The 12,595-nt window shown below is 35.2% G+C and overlaps 1 protein-coding gene across 1 annotated transcript in view; it reads right to left on the minus strand.

Moving 5' to 3' along the window:
- MEMO1 (mediator of cell motility 1) overlaps positions 1-12,595 on the minus strand; it is a 90,923-nt gene that overhangs the window by 37,324 nt on the left and 41,004 nt on the right. Inside the window, exons 4-5 of the mRNA XM_012803775.2 lie at positions 9,854-9,966; positions 6,940-7,051 (exon numbers count right to left, since the gene is read on the minus strand). Of these exons, the coding sequence (XP_012659229.1) occupies positions 6,940-7,051; positions 9,854-9,966 (225 nt within the window). The remainder of the gene's footprint in view (positions 1-6,939; positions 7,052-9,853; positions 9,967-12,595) is intronic.

The following is a 12,595-nucleotide window of genomic DNA, read 5'->3' on the forward strand; positions in this document are numbered from 1 at the left end:
TCAGTTCATTTAATCCAGTACATCATGTGCAGCTTTCAACAAAAAATTACAAGGCATACCAAGGAAAAAATACAGTCTAAAGAGACAAAGAGAACATAGATCAGAACCAGTCTCAAATATGCCAGAATTCTGGAATTATTAGACCAGGAACTTTAAAAACAAACTACTATTCATATGCTAAGGGCTCTAATGGAAAAAGTGGACAACATCCAAGAACAGATAGGTAGAGAGATGGAAACTCTAAGAAATAATCAAAAAAGGAAGCGCTAGAAATCAAAAACACTGTAACAAAAATGAAGAATGCCTTTGATAGGTTCATCACTAGACTAAACATGGCCAAAGAAAGAATCAGTCACTTGAACAACTGTTAACAGAAACTTTCCAAGCCAAAAAGACAAAAAATAAATAAACAAAAAAAAAACAGGAATTAAAACCATGTAACAAAATATCCAAGAATTATGAAGCAATTATAAAAGTTACAAAATTCACAATCAGGCTGGACTACATAGAGATCTCATTTTCACAAAAAATTAAAATTTTAAACTGTTAAAAAAAACTCAGTGAGGATGAAATAGAGAAAAAAGAATAGAAAGGAGGAAAAGGCAATTGAACAAAGAAAAGAAAGAGTTGTAGGCTGGTCACAGTGCCTTATGCCTATAATCCTAACACTTGGGGAGGCCGAGGCAGGTGGACTGCCTGAGCTCAAGAGGTCCAGACCAGCCTGAGCAACAGTAAGATCCTGTCTCTAAAAATAACCAGGTGTTGTGATGGGTGCCTATAGTCCCAGCTACTCTGGGAGGCTGAAGTAAGAGGATCACTTGAGCACAAGAGTTTGAGGTTGCTGTCAGCGAAAATAACGCCAAGCCTCTCTACTAAGGGTGACAGAGACTATCTCAAAAAAATAAAAATAAACATAAATAAATAAATATCTTAGATACCTGCTTTTTTAAAAAAAAATTACTTATAATAGTCAAAAATAACAAAGTTTGAAAGTTAAATATTCAAGAACTGATGAAAGTATTATATAGACACACAGTAGAAAGTCTTATGTGTAGCCAATAAATTGGAGTAAAAAATGACAAAGAAGTATGCTCATGATATAAAAATAAGATAAAAGAGCATTGATCCCATCTTTGAAAAAGTATGTTCAGTACTGAAAATGAGAAGACAGTTAATAATTCATTATTATAATCCTTTTGTATACCAAGAAATGTGCTGGGCATAAGAGACAAAGCATAAACTAGCTGCCCCAAGCAAATAACAGATTAGGAAACCACCATGAGAGAGAAAAGGACTTGTAAGTACCTTCTCTGAGCACTATTTAACTATACCGTCTGTAAATATAACCACCAAAATTCTTCCTACCTCTAAATGCTTTAGTCTATTTCTCCCTCCATTGTATTTAGCCTAGCAACTCACTTTGATAAGGCATAAGTGATGCTGTGCCAGTTCAGTGCTTCAATATTAAGAGGACTGGAGATTGCTACTTTTGTTCAGTTGCTGCCCAAAGTGTTATGTAAAAACAGTGCAAGACTGTCCTGCTAGAGAAGAATGCCATGTGAAGAGCGAGGCCCTGAAGGGTGAGTGACAACAGATGACAATAGATGAGAACCAAGATGAGAACTGGAGTACCTCGGGAGACAACCAACACCATCGCCCCAGAAAGGGAGTGAAAGTATCTTGCAGCCTTCAGCCTAAGTACCCGCTTCAACTGGGACCAGATGAAATACAAACAAGTTGTCTCCACTGACTCCATACCAAATCTCTAACTCATAGAACTATGAGCTAAAAATTACATACATTGAGATGATTTGTTATGCTGCAATAGATGAAACTGGGGGGGAAAGGAGAAAAGGGAGATGGCTGATATAACAGAAACCTAAGCTACATTAGCTTTGGGGATTGAGAGATAGGTGGGAGCTGGAAGGAAAAGGAAGAGATTGCTGAAGAACCTGGGAGAGCATTAAGGAAAATGCTACCAAAGGCTGGAAGAAGGGTAACCCACATTATACACTGGCAGAACAATTAACAAAACTGTTACATAAAGTAACTTACAAGATTAAAAATATACCTCAATATCTGGCTAAGAAGCTTTCCAGATAATATTTAAAGTGTTAGTGGATTCTTTACAGACAAATATGAAAAGGTACAAACAGAAAATTATGAGCTAAAGAATTAACTGTTGGCTGGGCATGGTGACTTACACCTGTAATCCCAGCACTTCCTCAGGGGCTGAGACAGGAAGGTCACTTGAGCCTGGGAGTTCAAGACCAGCCTGAGCAACAGGATGAGACCTCATCTCTGCAGAAAATAAAAAAATTGACCAGGTACAGCACTGTGCACCTGTATTCTCACTTATTCAGGAGGCTGAGAAAAGATTTCTTGAGCTCAGGAGGTCTGCAATGAACTATGACCAAGCCACTGCATAAAGCAAGACCCTGTCTCAGAATGAATAAATGAATGAATAAGCAAATAAATAGTTTAGCTCATAAGCAGAATTTAAAGGAAATATTTCTAAGCAGAAATTGCTGCATTGAAAAATAACTATTTCTCATCACTAGCCTTTTAGATAGCAAAAGACTGTCAAAGAAACAGCATAAGGACGAATATTAAATCTAGAGCACTGCCAATAAAACATGGCCTCACAATTATATAAAAAATACATCTAAATTACCACAAACCCAATGGCTTCCAAAAGATCTATTGTTAATGTTTTAAGAAATGCTTGCATACCCTCTCAGGTAGGCAAAAGGGCTTCTAATAACCTTACAGGACCACTTACCTGGGGACCTGGAGTCCAAAGTAGAGAGAGAGTCTCATCTCAGAAAGAATTGTGGGTGTGATTTTTGTCTAATGGACTACACTTATAATCTGATATACAAGAAACTGACAGGCTGCGCACAGTGGCTCATGCATATGATCCTAGCACTCTGAGAGGACGAGACAGGTGGATTGCCCTGAGTGCACAGGTCCAAGACCAGCCTGCACAAAAGCAAGACCCCATGTCTAAAATTAGCCAGGCGTTGTGGCCAGAACCTGTAGTCCCAGCTACACAGGAGCCTGAGGCAAGAGAATCGCTTGAGCCCAAGAGTTTGAGGTTGCTATGAGCTATGATGCCACGACACTCTATTCAGGGGGACAAACTAAAACTCTGTCTAGAGAAAAAAAGAAAACTGACAAAATATTTTAAAAAGTACTATCAGTTTAAACTAAAAAAATTATATATATACTATTCCAAATTTTAAAAAGCCTATAAGATTTCAAATTTACTTATAGATAAAGTATACTGAGTCTGCTACTCCAGCACATACGAAGCTCATTTCTTTCTTTTTGGAACAGGCTCAAAAGGTTAAGGTCCATTTCTTAATGAAAAGTAAAAATGACTCAGAGAGAAGAGCCAACACCAAAAAGGATCTAGCCAAAAGATTAAAAAAAAAAAAAAAAGAATTATGAAAACACTGCCAGAAGACAGAACCAAGCCATCATTACAGAACATTGCCTATTCCCTACTTGGAGTTCATAATTGCTTTTGGGCCAGAGACTGCTATATGATGCTTCCTATTCTTTTACTCTCCAATGGGGGTATCTATTGTGGTTAACTATCCCCATCTCAAAATTATATATTGAACACATATGTATGTATTATACTATAGTATTACCCAAGTTTTGAGATACACAAAGATCGAAAATCGTAAAATCCACATAGACAGGAACAAATGAATCTGTGCCCCTCACCTCCACCCATACTAATAAGCCAAGCAAGAAGAAACTCACACAAGTGAACCAGAAAGAATGCTGTTGACTGCATTTCTTGCAAGTAAAATAATGGATCATAACACATTCTGTCTCAAAACTTTCATAATGATCAGTCCACAGATCTCCAAATCAAGAGCAGCCATACCCAAGAAGCCTCATCCCAATGTGGTGCAGAAACATCATAAGATAATGGATTTTGAGCCTTAGACCATAATCAGATGAGATTTCTGGCCATCCTAGGAGAGTTGGGTATGCATTACATGCTGGAAAGACATGAATTATCCACCAGAGGAAGAACTAGGGCAGATCATCTACAATGGTGGCTGCTAATGATTTCTCCTATTCCTGCATATATATTACTCCTCTTATCAAGAGGTGGATTCTTTTTTCTGCTTCCCTTAAATCTTGGTGATAAGTCATTTTATTTGCTTTGAAAGCCATTCAATAGAAATGGTGCTATACAGTTTCAGGCCTAGCCCATAAAAGTAATAGACACTTCTCTTTCTGTTCTTTTGTTACCCAGAATCACCAAGTATAGAAGACTAGGCTATCTTTCCTGACCAGTGATTTTCAACTGATGTGCCACAAGAGGATCTCAGGTGTGCCTACAAAATTTTTAAAGATTGATAATTAAATTATTTTTCAAAAGAAGTTCAAAGCAAAGTATAATCTTTTTTTTCACTTTTTCTTTTTTGATCAACATAATTGAAGTCAGCCGTGGAAGTTTAACTATAGATTCAAGTGTGCCATGAGATTAAAAAATGGTTGAAAAACACTGTTCTATAGAGTGGGCAACAAAGTCCTAGCTGATAAACAGGAAAGACACCCAGAGAACAGATGAGGGGTCTCAACTAAAAGCCAACACTGGCCCAGCGCCTATAGCTCAAGCAGCTAAGGCGCCAGCCACATACACCAGAGCTGGCGGGTTTGAATCCAGCCCGGGCCTGCCAAACAACAATAACAACTACAACCATAAAGTAGTGGGCGTTGTGGCAGACGCCTGTAGTCCCAACTACTTAGGAGGCTGAGGCAAAAGAATCGTTTAAGCCCAGGAGTTGGAGGTTGCTGTGAGCTGTGATGCCACAGCACTCTACCTAGGGCAACAGCTTGAGGCTCTGTCTCAAAAAAATAAATAAATAAAAGCCACCACTAAAGCCCAACACAAATGAGTGAGGCCATACCTAGGATCCTCTAGCCTCGTTTAAGCCACTTCAGTCAACATCTGATGGACCAGAGCAAAGTGTTCCCTGCCCCCAAAAATTACAGCAATAAAACAGTTGTAATTTTAAGCCAAAATATTCTGAAATAATTTGTTAGAAATGGATAAATGGACATAGGTAGTAAGCGCAACAAATGCTACAAAGCCCAAGTATTTTAGTACTATCTAAAAGTCAGTGTTAGGAATCCTAATGTATTATGGGAGGAGTTTATTTAATGCTAATTAAGAGGAGGAATTGTTAGCTTTAAGTTCTACTTTCCTAAATTTTCCACAGTATATACGTTTTACTTTTAAAATATCAAGAAAAATGTCATTTTTTTATAACCTCCTTGAACATATTATTCTCAGCTTATTGGTCCTACTGTACTGCAATTTATTCAGTCTAATTCATATTTTCTTATGACAAAATATACAAACATTTCATCAACTAAAAATATTCTCTTTTGTGGTTGAAGGATGTGAAATTCTGATTGCACCAACAATCTAAGAAATAAGCAATATACAGTAGAACCTCTCTAAGTTGACCACCGAAAGGACTGTAACAAACTGGTCAGCATACAAAGGTGGTCAACATAAAGAACTAGGCCGACTGTAATGATACATGTATGTGGCGCATGTCTCTCTGATCTCTGAAAATTAGGTCAATTTAAGGGGGTAGGCAATGTAAGCAGGTGGTCAACTATGAAGGTTCTACTGAATATGGTTTCACAATTTCTGAAGAATTAAAATGATTGAACAGCAACTTATAATAACATTGCTCATAATTTAATATCACACTGAATATTCAGGTTTATTTAATTCTTCATGGTTATCATTAACAGATGTGGATAACAAAAGACTGAGAAAAGTTAATAATATTTTGAATACAAAATTAAGAGTGGAAATGATCAAAAACAATCTATAATAATAAACTAATTAAAAGAAGAAAAAATTAAATAGGAATACCTGAGGAGACATACACATTTAGTGTTAAAAAGAAATCAACAACACAAAAGTCTGAGAGAAGATAATCCATCTTAATAAGAAAAGGCCTTGGGTTTTAGCTGATTACAAGTACATTAGCCAAGAGCAAGAAAGCCATATGAGCACAAAAAGTGTTCATGAAATTTGGGCTTCTTTAATATATTTCATTAACAAATGTTTACTGAGAACCTAAACTATATCAAGTATTTTATCAGGAGAGTACAGGGAACAAATTTAGAGAAGGAATAATCTTACCATATTTAGAATTAGTCAACCTGAATATAAAATATTAAGACTACATAAAGGAAATGGTTTTAAAAATTAGAGAAATGTGACCTACAAAAGAGAAGACTTTCTAATTTCCATGTTGCATTAAAAGAAGAAAGAAAACTCTTCAGTTTTTTTCATTTCATCAAAATAAATAAATGACAACTATGTGTTAAGCATTGGGATAGGCACTGGGATATAGAGAGCAAAATAGATACTGTCTTTGTCCTCACTTACTCAGAGTCTAGTGAGTACCTTATCACTGGAAGACCTTTAACGGGTACCAAATGATACTCTGTCAAGCATATTGCATGTATAAAAGAGACTCATGTACTTTGTATAAGGTTGAAATAAATGATCCCCAAAGTTGCTTCCAAAGCTAAAATTGTATGATTATAACACTGTACTATAAAAGAATGAAATTATTATTCTAAAATAAAGATACATCTAATAAATAAAATGCCAAGCAAAGCAAGATACACACACACAGGTTTTTTATAGTACTTCTACCTAACAAAACAACTTGTCAATTCATATGTTTAGCCTTCATGGCAAACTATAGTCAACAATTTCAAGCCACATTAAGACACTCCAATCTTAAATTTTTATTTCATTTCTGAGTAACAAAAAAAAAAAAATTTCCTTAGTCTAATAATTTTTTACCCTACTTAAAATAATTCCAAAGAAATTAATGTCTATGACTTCTCTAAGATTTCTTATATCAATCAATATACCTTTCCATGGCTTTAGCTGTATAAGGCAAATGCATTTCAATACTGTGTTCATCTTCATCTGTCTGCAGAGACATGCGTTCAAACATTCCTGTCTTCCATAGTTCTCCGTAAACTAAAGAGATTTCAAAATATATTAAAACAAATATATTAATGTATATCCTTATCCTGTGAGATTCTGCCCAGTAACATAAAACTACATGCTTGGCAAGAAAAAGAAGTACCATATTTCATTTATATTTAAAAAAAAGAAGAAAAAATATGAAAAAAAAACCAAACTAGACTTTTACATACCAAATAAAACAATGGTATTTGTGAAGACATACTCATCATTTGCATATGTTACATAGTTATATTTTAAAAATTGATTTAACTTAATCAGTTCTTTTCCATTATTTCTAAAATCACTTCTGGGTTTAGGCTTTTCTTGTCTTTTGAGATAGAGTCTCACTTTCTTGCCCCTGGTAGAGTGCCATGGCATCACAGTTCACAGCAACCTCAACACTCTGGCTCAAGCAATCCTTTTACCTCACTCTACTGAGTAGCCAGGACTACAGGCACGTGCCACAACGCCCAGCTATTTTTTACAAACAGGGTCTCACTCTTGCTCAGGCTGGTCTCAAACTCATGAGCTCCAGCAATCCACCCAGAGTGGATTGGTCTCCCAGAGTGCTGGGATTATAGGTGTGAGCCACCTTCCCTGGCCCAGGGTTTAGGTTTCTCCTTAACTTTAATCAGCTCACACTGGCCAAAACATAATCATAATTCCTTCCAAAATATGGGAAAAACACTAGTCTATTTGAGAAAATAATAGTTTTTGAGTTTTGTTTTTAAATAAAATGTATATTATTTAATGCTTCAGGTGTCTGCCCTACCAAGAACAAAAAATTCTTTTGTTGAAAGACAAATAAAATATAGAAAAAATATAGAAAATATAGAAAATATAGAAAAAATATAGAAAATATAGAAAATATAGAAAAAATAAATGGTGGTATGACCTCTTTTCTACAAAATTACACTGGCTAAAAAATTCTCCATTTCTTCACTAGAAGGCTATACAAAATTAAAATTTTCTGAATATCCCAACATGATTTTATAAATAAAATGTATCCCCTAAAATCACCTTAAGGAATAAGGATAATAATATTCTAGTTTCATTAATAAGTTGCATTCTAACAAATTACTAATACTATATGATACTTAAAACCCCAAAATATAAAAATTGAGGCCTAAGATAAAGAAAAAGCATTAACCATTTCTTTGCAAATAAAATTTCATTCTACAGAAGAAATTGTTGCAAAATTTCTTAAAACAACAGTACCCCTAAATACTTAAAAGACAACTTGATGAGATGGAAGAAATACACACCAGGTTCATGAAGGTGGTTACTTAGGGGGAGGTAATTTGAGTTCAGGATGAGCTTGAAAATTCTAATTGTGGACGATGAGTATATCAGCATTTGTTATATTATTCTGTATTTTAAAACTATTCTCCCTTAGGCCATGCGTGGTGGCTTACATCTGTAATCCAAGGAGGCTGAGGAGGGTAGATTCCTTGAGCTCAGGAATTCAGAGACCAGCCAGAGCAAGAGTGAGACCCTATCTCCAAAAATAAATGGGTATTATGGTGGATGTCTGTAATCCCAGCTAGTTGGGAGGCTGAGGCAAGAGGATTGCCAGAGCCTAGAAGTTTGAGGTTGCTATGAGCTATGACACCACGGCACTCTATCAAGGGCAACAAAGTAAGACTCAGTCTCAAAAAAAAAAAAAAATTATTCTCCCTTGCCCCACCCTCCAAAATGCCACTATAAAGTCAAAGGTGACTCCTGAAGACCTAAGGAAAAAAACAATTCAAAATAATACCATGTTTAAAAATAAAACACAGTATTATAAAATAATATTTATTATTAAATATTAAAATAATATTTTAAAATATTTAAGATTTGTACATATCTTTCATTCAGGGCTTCACAATTATAGTCTTGTTTTTTTCCCCAAAATCACTTGCGAAAAAATAAAAGTGTTACCACCATTATCAATTTACAGTGAAAAAAATGATATATAGAGAGAGGTTGACTAACATGACCAGAATCTTTTTATTAAGTTGATGTGGGAACTAATTTCTCATGATACAATAAATATCAAGCATTCCCTGAATATAATTTATCTACCACAGTTTGACACTAGTAGATCTAAGAGATTTCTTTTTTTTTTTTTTAGACAGAGCTTCAAGCTATCCCCCTGGGTAGAAAGCCATGGCATCACAGCTCACAGCAACCTCCAACTCCTGCGCTCAAGCGAGTCTCCTGCCTCAGCCTCCCAAGTAGCTGGGACTACAGGCGCCCACCACAACGCCTGGCCATTTTTTGGTTGCAGCCATCATTGCTGTTTGGTGGGCCGGGCTGGGGATTTGAACCCACCCCCTTAGGTGTACGTGGCTGGCGCCTTAGCCGCTTGAGCCACAGGCACCAAGCCAGATCTAAGAGATTTCTATAGCTAGTAGGAAAACAGTAGCTATCTTTCAGGGACAGGAAAGATTTTGGTTTTGTTTTATGCAGATTAGTTGTAATAAATTTTATTTTAAAAATTGAGAATATTACTTATTACATTCATATTTATACATTTTTTAACTAACTTACAATTCCTATTAAAAGAACTTTACTTTAAAAGCTACAGTGTTAAGATCACCTATATGGTCTGTCTAAGAAGGATACAAGTGAACTTTTCTAGAACTAGAGTATAAATGTTTTAACATAATAACTAAGTAAATGACACAAAGTCTATGTTAACCAGTTTGATGAAAATATTTCAAATTGTAGATGAAAACACTATACTGTACCCCATGTTTGCATTAATGTATACAGCTATCATTTAATAAAAATAAATAAATAAAAGCTACAGTGTTTCTATATACTTACTCTTTTGGTCAATACGAAGGTCATAGAGAGGTGTCCTGTATATATCCACACTGGAAAGTGCACATCGAGAGAGGGGCACATGATGAGAAGGCCCAAGGATGAAAATTCTCCGGCTAGGAGATACATAGAGAAAAATACAGAATGATTGCACTTCTACACAATCTTATTAAGTAAAAGAGGAAAACATTAAATAATTCTATAAAAATTACTTTTCCTTTTTGATTTAACACCTACTGTTAAGACCTACACTGTTCTCCCCAAAATGAATATGTTGAAATCTCAACCCCAGTTCCTTCCACTTAGCTGTATTTGGAGGTAAGATCTTTAAAAAGGTAATTAAGTCTAATTGAGGCCATTAGTGTGGGGCCCTAATCCAACCTGACTGCTACCCTTATAGGAAGAAAAGACCCCAGGGGCTGCACAATCACGTCTGAAGAGTCAACAAGATGGTAGCCAAGGAGAAAGGCCTCAGGAGAAAACAACCCTGCCAGAACCTTGATGTTAGACTTCTAGCTTCGGAACTGTAAGGAAATAAATTTCTGTTGTTTAAACCACCCAGTGTGTGGTATTTTGCTATTGCAACCCTAGCAAACTAATACACCTACTAATGATTTGCTCCTTGGTTACTAAAGTTCAATTCCTTATTACTGTCTTCATGTTAGAAGGCCTTTAAAAAAATCATGTTCAAGACCTAGAAATGCCAGCTACCAATTTTTACAGTAAGCCAACTATACAAAAAATAATCTCTGTATTCACAACGGCTAGGATACAGAAGATTTTCATAAGCTGTATTCTATTAACTGGATTTTAAACATCTTGGCTATTAAAATCTCGAAATTCTAACACATTCTAAAATCACTTTCTAAGATCCACAACAACTTTAATAAAATTACATAATAGCACAGAATTCTAAAAATCCATATAAAGTATCATTACAAAGAAGCATTCTGGCAAAGCTATTTCCATTATTTCTTCCATGACAGGGAAAAAAGGCATCTTGTTGAGAAGAATTCTAATATAATAAGCTTTCTCTATTCCCATTCAAAAAGTCATTCTCAAAAACAAAGAAACTTGATTATGTGTCATTTTCGCTGTTGTCTAAAAAAATAAGTAGCTTAAATCTCTATAATCTCTGTATCTTGACTTGAGAAATAAAATTAACTTCCTCTTGCTCCAGCCTAGGCAAAAAAGCAAGACCCTGTCTCAAAAAAATATTAACTTCCTTTCATTTTATCTTGAACATCTAAACTGGCCCTAAAATCTAAATTCCAAAACTATTCATTATCTCTGTTCTCTAAGATTCAAATGAACCAAACTTCCCCTATCACACACAAACAAAAAAATTTACGGATCCCCAAACCCAAAGCTATTAGAAAGAAGAAAGTATATAATAGTCTATATACCCAAAAAATTAAGTATTACTGTTTGTTCAATGAATGGACAAAGACTGAGAGATGAGCTAGCTCTTTCATAACAAAAATTAGCAGGCCAAGAAACTTGTGCCTTACCAATGTATTTACTCTAACAAAATTCTACTACAGCTAAGAAAATTAGCCTATTTTTTGCTGTATGTTACTTCACACTTTGGGGGAGCAAGGAGGAAATAAGAAAGTTGTGGATAAGTGATTCTCAGTTTAAAGCCCCCAAAACTCTAAGATATCACACATAGCAAACACGGAAGACTTCACTCACAGGCTGTTTCTGATCAGAAACATAACCTCTTTTTCTAACCCTTGCCCTCCAGTATGTTAATAGAACTTCTAATCCTCACTTATTGATTTCTAGTCATCACCTCTATTAATTCAATAACCATTTCAGAAAAAATAGGTCAAATCTACAGAATCCTAAATGAATAAAATAAGAGATATCACCCTGATCTCCCATCTTAACAACAATGATGACAATTTTTAAAATGAATATCTAATATGGAACCTACATAATGGTAATGCAGCAATGTGAACGGTAACTTGACTAAGGCCAGGTAGTATATAAACCAAGAATCAAGTATGAAAAGGAACATTTTTCTGACTGAGGAAGGTATTTCTATGAAAAAATACAGAGGGATAGAATATTTAAAGAAAGAATGTTCTTGGAAAATCTAGAACATATAGTTAAAACATGTAATAATTTTTAGAATATCAATCTAAACTCAAAGCATAGATGAAGCACTGTTAGATGATTCTAACAGTGGCCAAACAATGAGCATTGCTCCAGATGTCTGCTGCAAGCCTAATCAACTCCTCTGATACCTGACTACTTTCTTTCCTTGCCTTTTTGTCAGATCCAACCTAGATGAGGGGAAAACAACCCCCATCTATCAGAATCAACCGACTGTGTACCTAAAAGATTCTTTTAAGTTTAGTAGAAATTCACTCATACCCACTGTAGTAAAGTTCCACACTTTGATTAAAAGAAATGAAGAAAAAAAAGAAAAGTTTAGGTATCATCAATATAAACTCCTTAAAAGTGATATACCCAAAAACAAAACCAAAAAGCTAGATATAACTGAAAAAGAAGGAAAAGGGAGCATATTAAACCAGTAGAAACCTCAAATGTTATAATCTGTTATCTAAATGGTAATAAAAGAAAATGAACAGTATACATTAAAGTTCAAGCATTTTCTTTATTTTATTTATTTATTCATTTTGCTAGATTGCTAGATTCACAAACACCATCACCATAAGAATATTCTGGGAGGCTGGGCACAGTGGCTCATGCCTGTAATCATAGCACTCTGGGAGG

This window comes from Otolemur garnettii, unplaced genomic scaffold (assembly GCF_000181295.1).
Source record: "Otolemur garnettii isolate 467f Iridium unplaced genomic scaffold, OtoGar3 scaffold00022, whole genome shotgun sequence".
In the NCBI taxonomy this organism is placed as follows: domain Eukaryota; kingdom Metazoa; phylum Chordata; class Mammalia; order Primates; family Galagidae; genus Otolemur; species Otolemur garnettii.